We start from the raw sequence: 23,755 nt of genomic DNA on the forward strand, positions 1-23,755 counted from the left end.
AAATCTCTCTGGGCCTAGGTATTAGAAGGCAGGTGTACTTAGGTGTTCTTAAACTAACAAAAAAAAAAAAGCAAAAGAACACACAAATTACTGTATTGCACGAATTCTTTAGGAGATTTTGTTTACTAAAAAGAATAGTGCCATATGTTGATACAGATAAATCAAATGAACAGACAAGTTTTGGAAAGATTGAAAGACATAAAACCAGATAGTTAACACTGAATGAATAATGGAGACTGAGCAATATATTTTAAAAACAAAAGTTTCCTTTTGGATTATTGCTTACAGAAAAGCCTTTGATTGTGTAGATTTATGCCAGAAAATTAAATATGTACATATTGGACTAATGAGTATGCCATAATATCTAATTATTTTTCTATGAACCTCTAAAATTTGGTTTCCATTTGGAAACCAAAAGAAGGACTTAGAAGTAAAAATGGAAAGTGAATCATCTATTCTAGATTAATAATATGTCAACATGTCAAGCCATATGCCTTGTAGTCACTGCCATTGACAATCAAGAAAACACATTTGTTTTCTGTGTTTAAGGATAGAATGATGGACCGTGTGCTAGAGAGGTAAAGAGATAAAATAGAAGGAATGAGCTGGAAAGGACCTTGGAGGTCTTCTAGTCCAGTCCCCTGTTTAAGCAGGAGAAGATGGGTCCTAAGGGGGAAAAAAACATAACGGCAAACTTATATAAAAGAATGAGAGAAGGCTGTTCTTATGATAACAAAGATCACAATAGTTAAAGCCAGGAAAAAGACAGAAGGGCTGTAAAGGGTGCCCAGCATTAGAGAGATTACAAAGCTGTCTTCGAGCCTAGGCAAGAGGGAAAACGTTTCTCCGTACAGCCTTCAGATACCGAATTAATTCAGGGTCAGCCTCAGGCCGTCCCCGGACAAAGCATTTAGGCCAAGGGTCCCCAAACTTGGCAGCTTTAAGACTTGTAGACTTAAAGACTTGTGGACTTCAACTCCCAGAATTCTCCAGCCAGCATAGCTGGCTGGAGAATTCTGGGAGTTGAAGTCCACAAGTCTTAAAGCTGCCAAGTGTGAGGACCTCTGATTTAGGCGAGAGCGTTAAAGGACCCCATTAAGGCGGCACTTCTGCAGTTCCGGGGGAAGAGTAAGAAAGGATGCACGGAGCCGTACCTTGCTTCCACTATCACCGCCAACTTCCCCTTCTTTTGAAGAAGCCTCCCGGCGACAGCCAAACGTCACCCCAGGACTGACGCAGGAGACGCGCCTTCCTACCGAAGCAGCTCCCCGATGTAGAGTTCGCCCAACAGCAGCAACAGCTAAGAGACCGGCGACTACCATGACTGAAGCCGAACGCGGCGGGCTAAGCTCCGCCCACACCGGAAGCTGTACTCTCCAACTCGTCTCCACACATCATTAGAGATTCTGAGTAGGAGGGGCTGTGTCTGGAATAGAGCGGAAGTTCACCAAATGTCATAGGGGGGGAAAAAACTCTCGGGTTGAACCAGAACCCGAATCCTTCGTTCCGCTGCGGCGCGGAGCTTTAGACGCTCGGCTGCTTTCTTCAAGGTCGAGTAGTTCGAGTGTGGTTACGTGATACACGCTTGGGAGCTCACCTAATCTTTCTAGGGCGATAAAGCTGATGCTCCTTCTCAGCAAAGCCAGGGATTAGGAGGGAGAATGGGAATCCCAGCTGGGACAGAGAATTCTGAAATCTTGTTTTGTTTTGTATACTTTGTTTTTACAAATAACTTCAAGGCTGTGAATATATCCAGCAAACCTTCTTTCCTATATACTCCCCACAGCGATCCCCGAAGCGGGTTGGGCTGAATGTGACTGGCCCAAAGTCATCCAGCCGGCTTTCGTGGTTAAGGCAGGATATGAACGCACTTTCCAGCTTTCTAGCCCCTGTGCCTTAATCACTAAGCAATTCACGATCTTGAAAAGTGTCCACTTCAATAGTGAGCGTTCTAATAAATCAATGGTATTTATTTCATCATCATTGGACCGCTTAGGGCATTATAAGTGAATTTCAGATTCCCCCCCCCCCAAATTCCATGCCTTCCCGCTCCATCTGTTTCTCCATTTCTCAAATATCAGTAAATGTCAGTCTTCCACTCAACTTTTTAACATGTTCATGAAGTTTTCTCAGAAATACCCAGAATTAAGCTATGGTTGATAATTATATTGTAAAACTGAAATCTCAAAATAACTGTACATGTATGAACATCCTATTGCTTAATAATTCAGAGTAACCAAATCAATTGTGTTTTAAGTTACCAAAGTTTAAAAAGATATACTCTGTTGTTCTATCAAGAAGTTCAGTCTTTATTTTTGTTCAACTACTGCCGCCTTGTGGTTTTTACTTGGAAGTTAATTATAGCAAGAATTGTTTTTCTAAAATCTAAAATAGTTGTTTTATTCCTGACAGACTGACCCACAAACTGGCCTAGTGGGTTCACAAATTCAGCTTGTATTGTGTGTTGGGCAATTCAATCAATTGGGTAAGGTAAACCTTAATTAAACATGGTTAAGCATGTTATAGTAGCACACGAGTGAATGTTAGTACCTAGAGTACCCTGGAAGATAAATAAACTTTTCAAAGGGGAGATCCTGGATTTAGTATGCCACCTAACACCATTCAAGCCATCAATAAATTGGCAAAATGACAAAATGTAATACTTATCTGCAAATCTATTCTTGGAATATCAAAAGTTTGGTGTTACCTGTCTATATTAATTATTTAGTATAACAAGGCTTGTACACCTGTAAGGAATAATGATTTCCTAAAATAAATATATTTTCATTTATTCTCATATCTTCTATGTTGTACCTTATGACGTCTCAGGATCAGGCTGCATCAAAATGTATCTCCATTTGTAAGGAAAACTAAAATGTATCTGTAATACAGTTATTTATCACTTGTGCTTTATAATCCAAAATTGTATTATGCTGCTTTGGAGACTCACCTATGGTTATGACCACATGCACCACATACAGCCCAAGATTATAAAAGACTTTATAATCTTATAACCCTATTTTGCTTTTTAGGGTATCTTTACCCTAATATTTTAAGTTACAGAAACTATTGACAAAACCAATGATCAAAGGAAGCATTACACACTTGGCATACCCCCAAATGAAAAGAGTACTGTTGACTAATCAGTACTAAGAGTACCATTGATTAATCCAAGGCCTGGGAGAAAAACTGGGTTTAAAAGGCCGTTTTAAAATAAGATTGAGGAACCCCATCAAATATGTTTTTATCTATGGGATCTGGAGAATGCAGAGATCAGCCCTCCTTCCAGTACCTAGCCTTTTTCCCATGAAAGTTACTCTAGACAACAACTAGCACCTGGAATTGTGCTACTGGTTACTAATGCAGCTTCTGAACCAGAGGTATTACATGAGCATATCAAGATGTGCCTGTAACTGTCCAAACAGCCACCATCTGCAGTTTCCAAGCAGTCTTCCAAGATCAGCCCCACATAGGAGTGCACTACAATAGTCCACACCTGAGATGAAAGGACAGCGGCAGTTTTCATCTTGTTTTACATTGTCTAAACTCTAACATACCAGTTGGAAGCCAATATTTATTTTACAAAAGTTCTAACTGCAATTGCAGTGCAGAATTTGTATGCGTGTGGAAGAGCATATGATTCCAAAGCACAGCAAGAATTCAGTACATATAAATAGGGAAAAATTCAACTGAACAAGATTGTTGTAAACAAAAATAAAATCACACTATATGAAACCGACTGGAACAGTTAAGAAAGGATTCTCTTGTTAAAAAGACTTATACCCAGCACAATTTACCGGTAATTCTGATGGAGCTGAGGAAAGGACGGTGGAATAGAACTAGGAAACATGGTGAAGCAAGAGAAAAACCAATAGAAAAACAAAGTACCTAAAAGCTGCATGTACTAGAAAAAAAACCTTTGAGCTGATATATGAAAAATCAGAAAACTGCCAACTTAACTCTCTAAAACAAATTAACATCATGACTACAAGCAGATCCTGGGAGCAATATACCGTGTGTTAAGAATTATAGCTAAGTATTTTAAAAGTAACTAATATGCAACTGAATTCAAAGTAAATATGCATACAACTGAACTGTATGAAACATAGAACCATGTTTGAAAACATTCAGGTAGCCTTTTATGTTTGACAATACAATGCATTTTATTTGTATACGTAATCAAGTATTCAGATTAAATCTGAAATGCTACAGAAAGCTGTCAAATACAGCGTAAGTTGACTTATATGATGTGTAACATTTTTGGTGCAGCTATAAAGACAAAGCCAAAGATACGGTGCATCTTAAGGACGTGTTCTAGTTCAGTTTAAGCTTGGTGATTAAAAGTAGCAAAAACATATGCAAAACATATTTTATAAGGTGCCAAAAAATAAACATATAAAGGTGGAGTACATTTTGCTTCTGCAAAATCAAATCTTTTTAGAGCAACAAATTTAATTAACATTTTATCTGTGAAATTGATCTATGATCGCAATATTTAAATATATTCTCAAGCTTCAACATGGGTTTTCAATTTAGATAGGCTCACTGAAGGCCTTTTCTTACAGATGCAAACTCCTAGAATCCATGTACATAAGTATATAAACTGCCCACAGCTTTAACCAATTATAATTGAGAGGAGGATGGAATATACTGGCCCATGATTTAAATTCATGCGAGAAGAATAAACGTATAACACTTTTAATAGCATGGAATGATTTGAAAGCACTACTGTGCTGTATTAGGCTTTTTACATTTATCATCTGCTTCATGCCTATAAGCTCATTTTACTTCTGCAACTTTCAGTAGATAAGGCAAAAACTGAATTAAATCCTCCTGTAACCTCCAAGGAAAAAATGTGTCCCAGGCTGGGATCTGTCAAAAGGAATATTTTCTGGAGAACTTCAATAAATCAGATGACATGCTTGGAGCTACCCATCTTCAGCTTTGAAACCGGCAAAAAAAATGTGGTACAGTAGCCATTGCAAAACCCAAACCAATTTATTTGGCCAAAGAATATTAGTGAAAGAGTATCAATTAAGAGTATCCACTTAATAACTAGACAAAGACTTTCAAGGTTTGTCTGTGAAAGCATACATGAGGTGATGGGTCATAATGTAAATGTCACATGTGCATAATGTTCCAGCTCTGTTTTTAATTTTTTGTAATGCAGTAACTTAGTGATTACCTAGACCGGAATTAAGCCTAATCCTCAAAATACATAAAAAATTCCTGTCCTGCAGAATAACAAAGGCAAGGGTATTTTCCTATTTCAAAAATACTCTGAACCTCAAGAAACTATTAAATATTTGGAAAGCTAACTGCTAAACAGATGAACATACTGGAGGAGTCAACAGCAGAGGTGATGCACTTCAGCATTTGCTTGCAGCATCTGGCAGTGGACAGTACAAAGGTGAGGCAATCATTGAGTCTCCTCTTCAGTCTGCTTTGGAGTAGCTTCTGTGGCACTGGCGTTGGCAGCAGAATTCAAGACATCTCCAAAGTCAGCTCCAGCAGGCTTATTTCCCCCAACCTTAGACTAAAAGGGCAATTTAAAACTTTTATGAGGATAATCTATGGATACTGTAAATAATTTATGCTTTAGACCAGTCTCTTTCATCTTTAGCTACTGCAACATCAACTCCCAGAATTCCTCAGCCAGCATGTAGATGACTATACATTTATATATTTAGCAGTCATTTACCAATTTAAGGCAGCACATCAACTTAAGAAGGGTTTCCATACAACTATAAAAATTCCCCGTCCTATCCAAAATACCCCTTTAGCATTTTTCGGGAAAATATGGCATTTCAACAGCTTTGCGGTAATTTGTGGCAAAATACTGGAGATTAAAAAAAGACCTCTAATACTGAAGAAGGTAATTTTTCCTTTGTAATATATTTACACCCTATTTTATGTTAAAACACTATTTTTATTTGTGCAATTCTTTGAATGGAAACTATTACACCTAGGAAGCCCATCATCTTGGCTTGCTAAGAGTGTCAATTCAGAACCTTTTACACAAAAGCAATTCTAAAAAAAAAATTCCCGTTCTCCAGATCTGCTACAAGTACACCACCCAGAATTCCTAGCAACATGGCTTTAGTTGGTTTCAGGTGTGGATTTATAATTTCCAGAATCCTGACATATTGTGTACTAATAAAGCTAAAAAGTCACAAAGTGGAATAAAAGCACTTTCCACTACAGTACAATATTTCCAAAAGTATTCATGCTGAATCTACTTTGATCTACTTTCAAGAAGAAAAGCTCTTCTCTATTCTATCTTGAAGTTGCAATAGTGCTAATTGTTTATCATTCCATTGTTGGGAGAAATATAAGTGTTAAACTACCAGTATCTTGGTAAATCAATTCCTTGGTAACCAATTCCTTCTCCTTTTAACAACACATTTTATTGTTAAAATTTACCTTTAAGTTTTCCACTTTTTCTTCAAATGACTTGAATGTTGGAGAATTTCTAATTAAAAAAAAAGAAAAAAATGATTTCCAAGTTAGAAATATACATGCAATCTCAGACAAAATAGTGGGAGCCTACAAACAAAATTAAATAGTATAGTATTTAAGATATAACCTCTGATACTTTAAATTTAGTAAGCACCCTTCTTCCTCATCACAATCTGGTTAGCGATGAGGATTTAAAATTTTTTAAAACGGTTATCACCCTCATTCTAGATTTGTTTACTGAATTCTATAGTTAAAATAATTTTACTCTGAATCAAGTTCAAAGCTGTACCTTTACAAATAGGTTTCCCCCGCTATTGATTACATTTTCAGTGTATCTCTTACTTTAAATACAGATGAGTGGCCAAGCAGCTTATATATAAATCTGATATTTTATATATATTTAATATCCTGGTGTACCTGTAGCAACCAAAATGAGAGACATTCCTATCCACATATAGCAAGTTTGGGCACTCTAGCAAACAACGCATACTTTACCTCATAGCAGGCATACTAATTGAATGCTGTAGACAGCGTATACTAAATGGCAGCATTAAAAGAAAGGAAAATCTGGTTATAAAGACTGATTAGCATGTTCCTGAAGAGAACAGATATTTTTTGACAGTATCGTAATGATAGAATTTGTAAAAGAATACAGGAGTTTCAGGTGCCTTTACATAATGACTCATACTTTTTCCAAACCTTTTAGACATCTCATTTGAAAGAATAAATGTTTACACTCTGTAGGATAATAAGCAGAATTTAGAAATAAGAATATGATTCTATATAAAAGTATAGAATATACTATATACCGTAAATACTTTTTCAAAGTATTGTAAATATGTAGATATCTGAAGATTTCAAGAAAATAGTGTCAGTACAAATTATTCTCTGCATTAAAATAAAATAGAGTGATTTTTTTATCTGTGCCAGGAAATCAACCAGAAGATTCCAGCTTTAATTTGACATATAAATTTTGCGTTATCTAAATATTCTGTTATATTCAAGTTTTATTAATAACTGTCCTACTTTCAACTTGCAAATATATAGCCTAATGCTATGGAATGGAATTCAGAGGCATAGTCTATATAATACCAGGGCACATAAAAATCTTGCATCCCGGTGCCGAAGCATTTTTCTGCAAATCCTCATTCATCAACTATACAATAATTCAAAACCATATTAACAATTTAATTCTAAGTGAGGGAGATTGGGAGTTTTCAAAGTCCACGCAGGGGAGTTCATAACATTCATAACATGCTAATGCTGAGAAAACCTTCTATTTTTATAGCCTGGGCTGCCTACCGCTCCTAATTCAAATTTTAGATTATTTCCTTTTGTTAATTTGTGCGTTAAGAGAAGCTTGTAGAAGTGAAGAGTTCATGCAAATATATTTTAGTCAAGTCTCTGCTAACTCAGTGTAAATTGCAAAATTCTCAACTAATCATGTACAAAAAAAGTTCTAACAAAAAACATTATTATTAGGTGTTGTTTTTGTATTAGAATCAAAATTATATATCTATAGCAATCAAAATTATTTGAATCAACATTATATCCACAATAAAAACAAAGTCTCTACGGCCTTTTACTGTCCTTCGATCATTGTTTTCGTTTATTATGCTTCACATCTATACGGCAACCGAAATTCTTTTGAGTGTATTACAACATCAGTAAAATCTTAATCAGTTTAATTGCAAGTAATAACACAGGAAAAGCAAAGAAAAGCCATTATACTGATATCACCATTAGAGCTCTGTTGCCTGTCTGTTGGTGACAGTCTGCTGAAACATTTCAAAATGACAGCTGAGAAAGAAAGTGTTTGTATTCTTCTACAATCTAAAGAGATTCTGCAGCACAGACCGTATTAGGCTTTTTTAAAAAAAAAAATCTGGTACAATTAAGCTCCATTACAACATAAATAACTGGGGGTAGAAATAAAACATACTTCACGTCTTCCAGCTTCTTTGTGATGGCAGAACCCACTGTTGAGAAAGCAGCCGAAGCTTTCTGTCCAGCCTGAGTCAATGTTTCTGATGTCTTCTTATACCTAGATTGGAAAGTCAGTCAATTTAGGTTATCACGGTTTTTCTACCCCCTGAATCTTAAAAGGTTCCGGATGTAAATATTCAACTATTTCCCTTTCAGGATGTTTAAAATTAAGATGTAATGTACCCCCCATGAAAAGCATAATAAAGCCTTTTAATGAACTAGAATTTCCAACTGAACATCAGCTTTAGATTGAATTCTAAACTAAGCTTTCCTTTCATCTATTAAGATAAATTAAAGCTACTGATCTGTTGCCAGGGTTTGTTATTGTATTTGATTTTTTGAAAGGCAACTACGTACAAGAAAAGTCAGGTCTCTTTCATCTTAGACAATGATTGGCCTTCAGCTACCAACATTTTTAAAAATTGAAGTCTTTATTTAGTAGTAGTAGTAGTAGAAGTAGTAGTAGTAGTAGTAAATTGGGCAAGGATGTTGATATACTTGTTAGGAGAATTCTAAATATTACCTGCATCAAAATCATCTGCCATGCTACTTTAACTAATAAAATTGCCATGACATAAATAGTACATACATATTAAACATTTGAAAGCTCTCCTAATGGAAGAAAAACCCGCAAACAACTATATTCACACGTCCTGCTAAACCATCATGTGTTTTGTTTGGTTTTGTCTACCTGTAATGTGTGAACCCTGGCTTTACAATTATAAAACATGATCTATGGTCTAACTTTTGTCTAAATTAGACTATAATGGCTTGTTTAATAACCATGTTTGTACACTAGAAAAAAGCAATAATCAGATATTCACGCAGAGAAATCAACTTCCCACTCCAGTAGTTCCCAATTAAAAAAAACAAACAAACACCTGCCTCCTTAGATCTCAAATTATAGGTTTTTCTGGACAATATCCAAAGAACTCAACTACTTAAACTCAAGTACTTTCACATCACTCTCAAATAGCAAGATAAACATACGCATTTGTCGAAGTTACATCTTGCCACCCTTTAGAAATATTTTGTTTCAGTTCCTGCAGTGAAGTGATGCCTAGTTTCCTCTTTAGTTCAGCTAGATGCTTCTCTTTGGCAGCTAACACCTGTGACAAAGTCTGGATTTCTTCTTCTACCTATGGGAACAGAATCCACAAAGAAAAGCAACAAAAAGAATGTTACTAATAAGAAAAATTTCACACAATTACTAGCATTTCTTTCAGAAGATTCGTGTGTATATTTTACCGCAGATTTCAACATACACACTAGATAGAATTAAATCAAATACATTAGGTCAGTTCAATAAGTATCTGGTATTCAACCTCTGTATTCTAGTTCACAGCAGGATCTACACTATGTTTCATAAATTTAAGCAAAAAAACCTTTACATATCATAAACTTGCATAAGTGCTTTATCAAATCTCAACTTTACTAAGAATCTACTACAACACTATATATTTGTTTAATTAATTTGTATAACTTCTATGTCAACAAGTGGCTGGGGGCAGAAAACATTTTCAAATAAAAAGTAACTGCACCCCAAATACAAAAATTAAAACGCATAGCAGCTGAGGAAAATATTAAAATCAGCAACTTTAACACAGCAAGGAGGTGGGTCCTTTCACAATCAGGGGTTGAGGCCCCAAGACAGGTCTTTAGAACCTCACAAAAGGCTAGAAGGGTTAGGGTCATCCTAATCTCCAGCGGGAGAATTTTCCATATGATCGGCATAATGGCAGAAAAAGCACATCTTCTAGGCTCCACCCATGAGCATTTCTTAACCAATAGGATCCAAAGCATGCCCATCCTGTTGGCCCAGATTGGATGGGTAGACACAAGTAGGCAAGAGATGGTCCCTAATGTAACCATAACTATTTATAAAGATCCCAAAATGACCTTTAATTACTGTATGTGTTGTGGCCCTCCAGCAGAGCTGGTGGCAGACTCAGACAATAAGGAGATTGGGGAGGAACATGGCCCAGTCCTGGAGTCTGGGAAAGGCTCTGATGAGTGTTCTGCATCAGAGAAAGAGATGGGGCCAGGGCCGTCTGACAGTTGTCAGCTGACTTCGGAGTCAGACATCAATGGGGCAGAAGAACAGCTGGAGCCTGTTCCCAGAGGGCGCATGTGCAGAGCTGCCAGGAGAAGGGAACAGCTAAGGAACAAGGGTCGACTCAGGAGTAAAGCCACAGGTGGACGGTGAATGGCCCATCCCATAGGAGCAAAAGGGGAGGGGAGTTTGCAGGAGATAATTAGTTCGCTTAATTGGTTCATGACTCTCAGAGACTCCTTGCCAAGTTTTGAAGATGTCAACAGGGCAGCTCTCCAAGCCAGATAAGGTCTGTGACTATAAATTCTCCTTTGAAAGACTTTGCTAGTTATACTTATTCCCCTAAATCTTAACTTAATAGTTTCTTTTTACATTTTCTCCCTCTTAAGTATAACTGTATTACCTGAAAGACCATTACGAAACAAACACTTCAAATGATTGATTATTTATAATTGTTTACTGTATAATGTATTTTTATGTTTTTGTTATATGTGTTATATGTGTTTTATATGTGTTTTAATAAAGTTTATAATTTTTTTTTAAAAAAAGAAAGAGACTTTGCTAGATGTGAATGAGAGGAATTCATAGTAACTTAATAAAAAGGGGGTTTTGTCAGGACAAGGAGTCTGCTTCATGCTCTTGGGAAGCTTAGGTCAGAACAGTATGAGGGTTTTTGTTTTTTGTTTTTTGTTTTTTACAGAAGAGCAGTCTATGGAAGTATAGCTTGGGATGTCATCATTAGACAGATGGCTTTTTTAAATTCATAGGGAAGTGTTAGTGGATGACTTAGATTATTTTAAAGACATGAAATGGGTGCCTTGAGCCAAGCAGGGGTTTACGGAATTCATTTGCTTCGTTGCTCCACCAAATGAGAAATCAGCTTAATTTGTAAATTTCTGTTGATTATGAAACTTGAAATAGGTACCTTTAAGCCTTCCGTTTCATTCCAACTCACCCAAAACATTTTAGCTCCCCCACACGCCAGGGATACTAAGGGAGCCACATGCTGATATATGACTTTCCAAAAGGATACACCATACCATTCAGATCATTTTGAAAAACCAAGCTTATTTTATTCACAGCAACATCAGAAAAAGAGCAGACAATACATACATTACCGTATTTTTCGGAGTATAAGACGCACCTTTTTCCACCCTAAACGGGGATGAAAATTTAGGTGCGTCTTATACATCAAATGTAGGCCCACCTACCCACTGGCCCCCACCCTTTGACCTCTGCCTCGCAGCAGTTACCTCCTTGCAAGCAAACAGCAAGAAAAAACAGCTCCTTTCAGCTTCAGAACATCCTAATTAGCACAAGTTGATTGGATCGGCTTCCCGACTCTCAACTGATTTGCTCTCAGCTGTTTTGCGCAGGCTCTGCTGCTTGCTGCAGAGAGGTAAATTGCTGGAGCAGATTTTTTTTCTCCTTGGGCTAATCAAGCTATGCTGAAAATGAAATGAAAGTAAAGCAGACTGTTTGCTGTTTGCTGCAACGAGGCAAAATTGCTCAGAGGCAGAGGCAGATTTCTTTTTCTTCTTTTCCTCGCCAAAAAAGGTATTATACTCCGGTACGTCTCATACTCTGAAAAATACGGTATGTCAATAATAAGTTCACAGTCAACATGCAGGCAGTTGTATTTGTAGCGCCAAACCTCCAATAGAGTTAATTAGGGTTAAATTTTAGATCCTCCCATTCTGATGACATCTCTAGGCATAATCCTTGAAACCTTTCAGAAGGACAGAAAGCAGAAGTGTGGCTTCCAGATTACCATGATTTCTTAAATCATAGTTAAATACAACATCGCTTTGCACAATCTGTTAATTCAATCATTTTATCTTTGCCAAATATAGGTGTATAAGTAAATGTTCCTAATTAGTGTTAAAGATTGCACAAAAAGTTATCATTCCAAATTAAATTTACCTTAGCAAGCTCTCTTCTAAGCTCTTCTTGTTCTTCTTCAGAGAGAGCTTCTACATTAATTGCAGCAACCACATCTTCTCCTTCAGGAATGGCTTCATTTTTCAGCAGACCTTTAAAAAAGCAGATCAAAATTGTCAACCTGACATCACACTACAAAGATGTTCCACAGTGAGGTAGAATGGAAGCCAATAGGACAGGCTAAGTATGAAAAAAGAACTGATGTACTGCAAGATGTGAAAAAAGCTAAGTATCAAATGTGAAGTTCAACTGACTAAAGCTCATTTTAGGGAAATTATAAAAATTATAAATCAGGGGGCAAAGAAACAGGTTGTTGGGGTTTTGATTTGTTTTGTTTAGGTAATTTAAATGCCAAGTCAAGAATCAATTCCAATCAAAACCCAGACAACTTAGTTTCAAGTAGCACATTTCATCATAAATAGCTGCGAGGAATAGAGCACACTATTGATGGTTGCTCCTTCCCCCGCCCTGTCTAACAGTAAGCTATGCCAAGCAATTTTACTTAGCCACCCTTTCTGATCCACATGACGTCAATGCCCTGTTTTCATTTAAAGAGAAAATTGAAAGTATGGCTGGACAGAACTTTGTAGCCCCACTGTAATTTTTGATTATGATCTGCAAACTAAGTATTGGACCACAAGTTGATGCTTCACTGGGGGCTCCCTATATCCAGGAGCCAATCCTATAAATGAACCTGAACCAGTTATTTTATAATTAAGAATATTACCGATTATTATATTGCAAAGCAATTACAACAGCAATAGCTCTAAGCATAACCCTTTTCTTTTAGGTCAAGGATAAGCAATTCTCCTATTGGTCTAACTTTGACTCATGATGTCCTGATTTGCCAGTAGGCTATAGGAGCTGTCACCCCTCTCCCCCCAGTAAGTTGATCATATTTTGAGTGGATGCCAACGTCGATTTTCCATTCTGTTATTTTTGATCTTATAGTCACTCCATAAAAATTTGACAACTCAGTCTTGGGGTGCTGTAGAGCTGCAAATGAGGTGGCAAAGTCCTAATGCATTACAGCATATAATCTCCACCCACTGCTAGTAAATGTATTTATTTATAGAAGGTGGGGTGGGAGCAGAAGTATGAATTCCTGTCAGGGAGAATTATTCTGATGAAAAACCAAGACGCCCTGCTTAAAAACAGTTTAATAAAGATTGAAGAAAGCCATATTTAATAATGATCAATTAAATTAGTAAAACATTCCTAATAGTGACCTGCTTTGTTTAAGAGGGAAAAAAAATAAAAGTCTCTTGTGATATTTAGATTTTGGATCTACTATGTGGCTTTCCTCTCTAGTATTACTGTCCTCCGAAGATTTCTCATTTCAGACTTTCAAAAAACTAGCCCCGTTGGCCTTAAAAGTAGCCACTGAACTTAAGAAGCAAAACTTGGAGAGATTCGTGACACAGCATATTGCAGTAACTGTCAACAATGGGCACATACTTATCTCCAGACACAAGATACTGCAAAGAGTATGCCCATCCTCCTTCTCTCCCCATAATATACTCCTGTCACAGAAATTTCTTTCTACTGCTCTCATTTTAGAGGAATGGCATTTAATGTTACAAACAATGAAGAAGTGACACACAAAACTATTTGTTTCCAGACCTGAATAAATTAATACCATGGCAATTTATTAGAGTCCCTGTGATTTGAAGAGTCAGTAGTTATCTGCATAGTGTGCTATCCATTTGCAGTAGGATTGAGTTTATGACCAAACTGAATCCTATAGTTATACTGAATGAACGAATGAACAAACAAACATGAAATAATTACAGGGTATGAGAATATAATTTTACAACATTCCAAGTCAAAATTCAACAGGCTATTCCATGGGATGTATTAGGCCATTATTATTATTTTTACCAAAATATTGCTCTTTGCGGTTTTTGGCTTGATTTACCCCATTTTCAAACTTTATTTTCTCCTGTGATATTGTATTGGTTTTTATCCTGCTTATGGATAGAAAGACTGAGTTCTAAGACACTTTATATGTTATATTAATTACAGAAAACTTAAATCTGACATCATTCACTTAGTGTAAACATGGAAAATTTAAGTTGCAATGGAAAGTATATAGATATTTTTCAGCAACTGAATAATAATGGGGTACTATTTAATATGAATAATATGCAAACTCTTTTATCATATGTAGCTGAAAAAAGTTGTAGAATTTTCCAATCATAAATCCCTTTTCCTCTCACCATGAAGTAGAGTAGGAAGACAAAATATTCTCAAACCTGACATGCTAATTTACTGTAAGTTATCTGGAATACGCTTTTTATCATTATTATTGATTTACTAAATTTGTTTGCTGCCCATCTCACTGCCAGGCGACTCTGAGCCACATACAACATTATTGCAATATTTGCAAACTCCGGCAAATTCATAATGAGCATTTTCCAATATTTAAAATTTACAAAAGTTTCACTCAATCCATTTAGAAATTAAGATGCCTACAAGTGGTAAGGATATATAAAATGTGGGGGGCTCTAGGGGTTGTTGAATTACTGCTCTGAGCATTCTACACCATAGACCACATTGTCTAAGACAATTTAAGCACTGCCACTGGGCAACATTAGAATGTTTGCTCCTGGTTTAGAAATTAATGCTAATTAATGTTTATTGAACACTATTTATAAATTCTCCTATTGTATAATACTTGGAAGTATCCAAAGCACAATTCGCATCATTGTAAAGATTTAGGGGCAGGAGAAACAAACAGTGAGTTTTGTCATGAACTATGGAAACATCAAATCTACGACTTCCTGATCTGAATCAAATTATACCTCTAGGCTGTCAACTACTTTGAAGTTGTTGTAATCGGATAGAAAAATCAAATTATATACCAATCAGAAAGCCTCAAAATCACTTAGAAGAGTACTATTGCTTGTTAATCAAATACAGAGGCAAAAATTGCAAAATAAAATAAATGATGCCTGAACACTTTTATTTGCAAAAAATCTAAAGTAACAGTGCAACTTGTTATTTATATCTAAATAGTATGTTATGAATTTTCTAAACAGCTAAATCCACCATCTGAGGTGAGTTTTATTTAATCCCTAAAAGAGAAGTCAAATCTAATACATTTGGAACACTATTTTTCAATAATTACATTTTGGGTATACAGTCATTTCTATTTCCCATGAATCAGAAACCAACTGTTCTACAACCCTAAGAGCCTCAAGGCAGGTTTAGAAGTTGCATGGCAATATCAAATATCAAGATTCCATTTTATTTATTCATGTTCTAAACTAGGCTTTCAATAGTTTCTATCTAAGCAGTAATATTCCTGTACACAGTAAGATTACAGTACAAAAAAGGTTGTTTCTAAATATTGAGAATCTTTTTACAGTATGACTGTTTTCAGAACCTTATTAAATGTTAAAAGCAAGCTGATCTCTTCTTACAATAGTACTCATTTTCAAAACATTACAGCTATTAAAATATAAGAGAGTTACCAGAATTCTTCAGTACAGGAGATTCAGGAGGGGAGAAAGTCATTCTGGGCAGTAAATAAAGGTAGTTTTTATTAACTCCAGTGTCAAAATCAAAAGGAGATTTGTAATCTTCATAGAGATCCATATCTCGCCAGTCCATCACAGAGACCTTAGAATGCATGAGCACTCCTTCTTTCCTGTACCTAGTGACACATCCATCTTTCTTATTCGCTTTCCACCACTGTGCCTTTGCCCTGAAGTATGTCTGAAGCTGATCTGATCATAAGATTTAGGCTGCCAGATTGAAATGTCACTGCAGAAATACTTCTTTATTGCATGGACTAATGCGAGCAGCAAACCAGAAATATGTGGTTTACGCCCCCTCAATACACCAGAATGGTCTTTAGACATTAAATACCTATGATCCTGGAAAGCCTTAGCCCTTGCCGGATTATACCAAGAATTTTTAGGGTTTTTTTTTTAAAGTGTCAGCTGACTGCTGTTGCACCAGAATATCCTTAATCTTCTAGGACACAAAAGGATTACTAGACATAATCTATTCTATCAGCCATCTGTGTAAGACTTCATGCTTGATTAATGGAATAGATTTTTTTTCTCCCAAAAATACAAGCTGAGTTTTGCAGCCGTTATCCCTACAAAAAAATAAAAGTTACATCGATTTCTTGCATTGTAGGAATGCATATTTAGCAGTTATACAAAAGAGAACTGTATTCTGTTTCATAGTATCTCATATAAACTTTGAAAAATATTTGTTTCTTATTTTAGAATAAAATAAAGAAAACACCTTTCTTAATTCACACCCTTGCAACTTCTAGCATTAACTGGATATGAAGCTGTTGCGCATTCTAAGTTTTAATAAATAGACAGATGAAAAAGATCCAAGGCCTCAGATGAAACTATCCTGTTATTAGCTACCGGTGGCATTTTGGTTTTATTAGATGTTATTTCCTACAATCTATATATAAGGATATAAAATCTAGTCTTCTACAATCTAGACAACTGCAGAAATGTATATGTCAATGTATATTGAACTTGTGAGTGAGATATAGGTTTATTGGATATGGATATAGTTTATTTAGGAGGGATTACGTAGTGTGCTTGACATGTAAGGAAGTAAGATATATGTAAATTTGTATATAGATTAAGGAATATATTACTTATTAATTGGAATTAGACGGAAATGTTAGAAACCAGAGATGTCAAACCATGTCCACTGTTTTTAAATTTGAATTATTAATAAAAAAAGTTTTTATAAAAAAAAATAAAAAATAAAATAAAATCTGGACAACTGCTAGATGGCAGCAAAAAGGATTAAGAGAGAACTAGAACTCACAGTGTCCTGTTTCTAGCCTGGCGCCTTAGTCACTAGACCAAATTCGTTCTCTATAGACACATTACAGTATCTTAATGTATTTTCCATGACCTCCATGGCTGCTCTATCAAGTGCTACTCTGCAGCTTCTTTTTTGACTACAGGTAGTCCTTGACTTAAGACTCCCAATTGCGCTCACAATTTCCATTGCTAAGCAAGATAGTTGTTAAGTAAGATAGTTGTTAAGTGAGTTTTGTCCCATTATACGACTTTTCTTACCAAAGTTAAGCCAACCACTGCAGTTTTTAAAGTTAATAACATTAGTTAGTAAAGTTGTTAAGTGAAACTGGTTTCCCTATTGATTTTGCTTGTCAGAAGATTGCAAAAGGTGATCACATGGGAATGAAGATTTGAGAAAATCAGAATGGACAGTCAATTGAGAGGAGCTGTCAGTGCAGATGCTCACTCTTTATAACCCCAACCACTTTACACTTCTCCCAATTTGTTCACCTGCAACAATGTCCTTCATTGTTATTATGGATGGCCGCATAGTCAGCCAAATGTTTAGACTGGGGTTGGCATTTTATCCACCTATCGAGTGCTTCCCAAGAAACTGAGATAGACAGATATTGTTGTTTGATGGGTTAAAGGTTAAAGGATGTAAACTTTTTCAAATATTGACTGATGGTCAATTAAGAGTGTGCTAGAAATATGAGCTTGTCAAAAGGACAGCTATAAAAGTATTCAGGAAGCTACATGCTATGATACCAAGTACAGGTAGTCCTCGACTTACAGCAGTTCATTTAGTGACTGTTCAAAGTTACAACGGCACTGAAAGATGTGACTTATGAACATTTTTCATAGTTATGACCTTTGCATCATATCTCCATGATCATGTGATCAAAATTCAGATGTTTGGCACTGGTTCATATTTATGACCTTTGCTGTGTCCCAGGGTCATGTTATCACCTTTTGCGACTTTTTGACAGGCAAAGTCAATGGGGAAGGCAGATTCAATTGCTTAAGGTTACTAACTTATTAACTGCAGTGATTCACTTAACAACTGTCACAAGAAAAGTCATAAAATGAGGTAAAACTCCCTTAACAAATATCTCATTTAACAACAGAAATTTTGGGTTCACTTGTGATCATAAGTTGAGGACTACTTGTAGATACCTCCAAGTTTTCCACTGCCATAGCGGAAAGAAGAATTTAAGAGTTTTCAATATGTGAAAATAGAGTAGAGGCATGGAGAGGAAGTCACGTGTTTGTCTTATCCATATTACTATTGTAGGCTAAGCTGCCTTCTTTTATCTGTTCTCATTGCCCTGTCTCCCAAAGTCATTTCCACATACCATCACACTAATGTAAAAGTTAGGACAAAGAGACAAGAAAAGTGCACACCAGATGAATATAACATTCCTGAAATACTAATGCTAAAAGTATTATAGGATTTGCCTCAAGTGTCTTCATTTAAAAATTTGTGCAATTTTATTCAATAGAGTAGGCATAGCCGGAGAAAATATTTAATTCTGCTTGCAAGTATTCTTTAGGACATTTTCCAAAATGAACACAATCTGATTTTTTTCCAATTTTTAGTGACAACTGTAGATCATCATTTTGGCTCAAAATGAATATACTGAATTAGGGAGTTAATTTTTACTAAAGAGAGATAGCCAAAAGGTTAGAGCCCAATGTGATTCCCTCAAGATATATTAAACTTGAAATCTCATCCTAATTATTAAGTTCAACAAGTGTGGAGGACTGGGTTTGAACACATCTATTAGAATTGTGGGCATTGGCTATATCCCTAGTATTTTGAAGCTATCAGAACATAACAATTTCTGGATTTCTTGATCATGGAGGTTAAAAGATCCATGCACAATAGGAATGCTATGTTAAATATGCTGTTTAACTTAACTCAGTAGGAGGGTTCAGTTTTATTTATTTATGAAAATTTATTTTGCCAGTTTCTCACTCACGACACATGGGGAAGAAGACTTTCAAACAATATAGTAATTTTTAAAGTTCTTCATTGAAAATAAATAATAAATTATCAAGGCCTTAATAATATTTTTTTTCTTCTGTTACCTACTTTGATATTTTTTTTAAAAAGATACTTGAAACTTTGATCTTACATTCTTCAAGATATTTAGGATCCCAGAACACATTACAGGTAGTGCTCAACTTACAATAAGAACTGAGATCAGAATTATGGTTGAAAGTGGGACCAAGCATTAAACGGGTCACCACATGACCTCACCTAATTTTATTACCTTTATTGCAGCAGTCATTAGGTGAATACAACAATCATTAAGCAGAATGTGGCAGTCATTAAGGTAATCCATTGTCTGCAAATGGGAACTTTTTTTTGCCAAAAGCGAAGTAAATGTCAGTTTTGAGTAAAATAAGTCATAAATCAGTCACATGACCATGGCATGCTGTAGGTCAGTTATCAAGTGCCTAAAATGCAATCATGTGGTTTCAGGGGGCAATAGTCGGAACACAAAATGTTTCTAATGGTGTGAGTTGCCATGAACAAGGCCTCCCAGTCCAGGAAAAGACGCAATTGATGTATAAAACAAGTCTATGCAAAGACCCCCTATTCATAGCTGTCACCTACTCCTTGAGCAGGAGCCATAAGTCTAGAAGCACCCTAAAATTGTGCACCAACTGAGTCCAGGGGAATGTCATTCACTCAAAGATGGAATTTCATTCAGCTGGGGGTACCAAAAACCTAACCACTGTGTCTTGTCAGGGTTTCTCCCCATCCAGACTGTTACAAACTCCAAACATATATAATTAAGCATACTGATTATACAACATCCCATGTTGGCATCCCACACTGCAAGGCCTAGGGTTCATCTATTCTCTCTCAATACTGAAACTGGCCATGGAGGAAGGAAGAGAACCACTGTAACACAGTGCCTTCCACTCACAACTCTTGAAGCCAGATAAGAAACATACCTTCGTAGATGGTAGCAAAAGCCAATGAGAGGTCCAAGAGGGCTAGAACGATTGTACCACCTCCATCTTGAGTTTTCCAAAGGTCACAAGCATGACCAATGCTACTTCAGTGTTGTGCCTCAGTCCTAACCCACACTGAAAAGGATCATACTGCAAAAGTCTTGGAGCCAGAAATATACCTGGATTCTTATTCTGATTATAAGCACAACCTCCGAGACAAGCCCAGCCTGAAAATTGCAGGTGTTTTTCTAGAAAATGCATGTGCCATCTTAATATGTTGAATCATCTAACTATCAATCAGACTCTTGAGTTATTGCATATCTGAGTTTTTGCAAGAGGAATCTGTATTAAAGATACTGCACCATTGTGCTATTTTAGACAATGGACACATTTTTTGGTTTCACAATGTGGCTGCATTTAAATTTTCAGCATTAAAATGCAAGCAGGATGATTCCAAAACTACAGTATTTTTATAAGCAATCCAAGTGTATCATTAATGTGTTATTTATAAGGTTTGCAATAAAGTGCTGGAATACCCCATATTAAGAAATAAATTAAGGTTTTTAAAGTATATTTACGATCTTTAGGATTTTAGGATTAATTCAGAAAAGATTTTTGTTTGAACATTCTGAAAATGTTTACAATGGTTTGGAAGCAATTTCATTATACCAGAAGTATATGAATATATGGGATTGCTACTATTTTCCTGTTTGGTTTAACAGCTGTAAGTTTTGTAAGAATTCTGGGAAGAGTAGCATATGTCAACATGATTCTACTTTATCTTAAAACTATAGAGCACAGCAAATTACATATATAAACAGTAAAAAACATTGCCAACCCAGATTTTCAGTCTTGGACCAGCAAAGTTTCTTCCCTGTCTGCTTCTGAACTGGTTTTCTATGAAAATTCCTCCTATTTTCCCCACAACAACCCTGTGAGACGAGTTTGGCTGAGAGAGACTGACTGGTCCAAAGTCACCCTATTGGCGTTCATGTCCGAGATAGGACTAAAATTCAGTCCTGATTTCTAGTCTGGCTCCATTTAAAATTTGTTTTCTATATATGTCATGACGTTTTTGTATTTTGCCTTTTTCTATTATTTTTTCATTTATGTAACCTAAAGAAAATGAAATATTAGATTTTTCAATCCAAACCATTTGTTCATTTTTATTAAATCGTACTGATTTGTTCACTGCAGAAATTATATATTAAATCATAGTCTGAGGTAATTAACCATTTTGGTCAACTGACAACAAATACAGACTTGCTATTTAATCCAGCCAAATGAGATTCTTGTTTAATTTATCAACAATATAACTTTAATTTATCAATGCAGAAATAGTTCGCCACTACTTCTTTGAAGCTTGTTTTGATCTTGGCTTTTCTTACATATCCCAGCTAAAATATTAACCAAAGTTGACAATGGCATTTTTTTAAATAAACCAAGACAGGCTAAATATTTACATTATAATTCCAGGTGAATGTAGTGACTAGCCTGCTGCAAAGGCAAGACTCGTATAACCAGTGCTGTGGAGTCGGAGTCAGAGTCGGAGTCGAGGAGTCGGAGGAAATTTTGGGTACCTGGAGTCAGAAGTACAAAAAACTGAGGAGTCAGAGTCGGAACATTTATCTCCCAACTCCACAGCCCTGCGTATAACATTCTAAATAAAACCCAATTATTCCTCAAGCAAGCAAGCAAATAATGTTATGTTTTAACCTTATACATTGAACTAAGCCACTATGTACTGGTACTCATAACACTTTGGAATATGCTTTAATAAAAGGTAGTTGATTTACTGGGGCCTATTTACTGTTTTGCCAGACAAAGAGCTTCTCCATATGTAAATCTTTGCTTGGGATGGAAAAAGAGTGGAACTCCTTTCTGTCAATTATTTTAGAGTACATATTTACATCATAATACAGGTAGTCCTTGACTTACAACCACAATTGAGCCCAAAATCAATTGTTGCTAAGTGAGATATTAAGTGAATTTTGCCCCATTTTACTACCTTTCTTGCCACAGTTGTTAAGTGAATCACTACAGTTGTTTGATAACACAGCTGTTAAGTGAAACTGGCTTTCCCATTGACTTTACTTGTTAGAAGGTTGCAAAAGGTGATCACATAACCCCAGGACATTGTAGCCGTCATAAATACATGATGGTTGTCAAGCATCTGAATTTTGATCACAATACTCATGGGGAATGCTGCAACAGTCGTAAGTTTGAAAAATGGTCATAAACCAATTTTTCAGTGTTGTTGTAACTTCAAACAGGCACTAAACAAAGTGTTGTAAGTCGCGGACTACCTGTATAAGTATATTCTCTCAAATCACTATCCACTGCAAAACAGATATCAGAAATAAAACATAGTTCTATCCATTATCTTAGAATCCTTAAAAAGAGTGTAAAAAGTCAAACCTCCAAGAGACCATGGCTAGCACCAATTCAGCCCTTCTCCTTCAGGTGTATTAAGACCAAATCCATCTAGGCTGCCTATAATTTCTATTAATCGTCCCAACCAACCTGGAGGGTATGTTTGGTAAGATGATAGACCTTAGTGCTAGACATTTCTTGTTTACTCGAAATGCTATGTCCATATAGAATGTCCATATAATTTCACAAATGAGGCAATGCAATTCACCTATTCTTGGACTTTGGCTATTTGCCCCACGAGCATGGCTAATAAACATCTCAAGTTATAGTCCAAAATTTTATGGAAGCTACTTTTTTGCATACTTCTGGTCCCATCCATAAGCAAACAAAAATTCAGTGCCAGTATAAGTGGGAAATGCTATGCAATAATCATTCTTAGCTGTACAAATGTAACAGGAAGTTTTAATCTGGACTGTTAAGCAAGCTAATGAAATGTGACTTGCCTCATATATTGCCAAAGTTTGTTCCTTAAAAAATGCACATAAACTCTAAGTGTTCATCTGTCTAGCAAAACTTATTCAAATATTCCCTAGAAAGCTTCCCACTTATAGCAATAGCACTTACACTTATATACCGCTTCACAATGCTTTACAGTCATCTAAGCAGTTTACAGAGTCAGCAAATTGCCAACAATCTCATTTTACCGACCTCGGAAGCATGGAAGGCTGAGTCAACCTTGAGCCGGTGAGACTTGTACTGTCGAACTGCTGGCAGCTGGCAGTCAGCAGAAATAGCCTGCAATACTGCATTCTAACCATTGTGCCACCACTTATACTATTCTCAGTACTTTATATAAATTTTTGGAAAAGATAATAAAAGATTATTTTGAAGGACAAGATTTGCTCTATTGTAAATTTTGAAAAACTGTAGTATTTCCTAGGAGCATATTCTGTCAAAATAATGCAGTACTACAACAGAAATTCATTCTCTTTGAAATTAAAATAAGCATTTATAGTAGTTCACTGTGATTTTGTTACCCCTTCCTCTTTAAATAGTCTACTAAAAAGTGAGATTTAGAAAGAAAAACCCAAATCCTGTTGTTTTTACACAAGCCCAGCTGGGAACCTTGTTTAACCTTAATCATAGTTAAGCTCACAAACAGCATTTAAGCACAATTATGTCTTCCAAT

General features: G+C 35.9%; 1 protein-coding gene across 6 annotated transcripts in view; it reads right to left on the reverse strand.

Moving 5' to 3' along the window:
• The window catches only part of TPD52 (tumor protein D52), a 69,472-nt gene that overhangs the window by 41,331 nt on the left and 4,386 nt on the right, over positions 1 to 23,755 (reverse strand). Inside the window, exons 1-7 of one of the 6 annotated variants that reach the window (XM_034430016.3) lie at positions 15,916 to 16,180; positions 12,422 to 12,531; positions 9,436 to 9,584; positions 8,402 to 8,503; positions 6,955 to 6,996; positions 6,424 to 6,472; positions 4,138 to 5,536 (exon numbers count right to left, since the gene is read on the reverse strand). In XM_034430016.3, the coding sequence (XP_034285907.1) occupies positions 5,420 to 5,536; positions 6,424 to 6,472; positions 6,955 to 6,996; positions 8,402 to 8,503; positions 9,436 to 9,584; positions 12,422 to 12,531; positions 15,916 to 16,075 (729 nt within the window). In that variant the 5' untranslated portion in view covers positions 16,076 to 16,180 and the 3' untranslated portion in view covers positions 4,138 to 5,419. Of the gene's footprint in view, positions 1 to 1,154; positions 1,371 to 4,137; positions 5,537 to 6,423; positions 6,473 to 6,954; positions 6,997 to 8,401; positions 8,504 to 9,435; positions 9,585 to 12,421; positions 12,532 to 15,915; positions 16,228 to 23,755 lie in introns of those variants that run through there. The other 5 variants (XM_087890726.1, XM_034430018.3, XM_034430017.3 and 2 more) reach the window with 5 other exon arrangements.

This window comes from Pantherophis guttatus, chromosome 3 (genome assembly GCF_059756535.1).
Source record: "Pantherophis guttatus breed Tessera chromosome 3, ASM5975653v1, whole genome shotgun sequence".
In the NCBI taxonomy this organism is placed as follows: Eukaryota; Metazoa; Chordata; class Lepidosauria; order Squamata; family Colubridae; genus Pantherophis; species Pantherophis guttatus.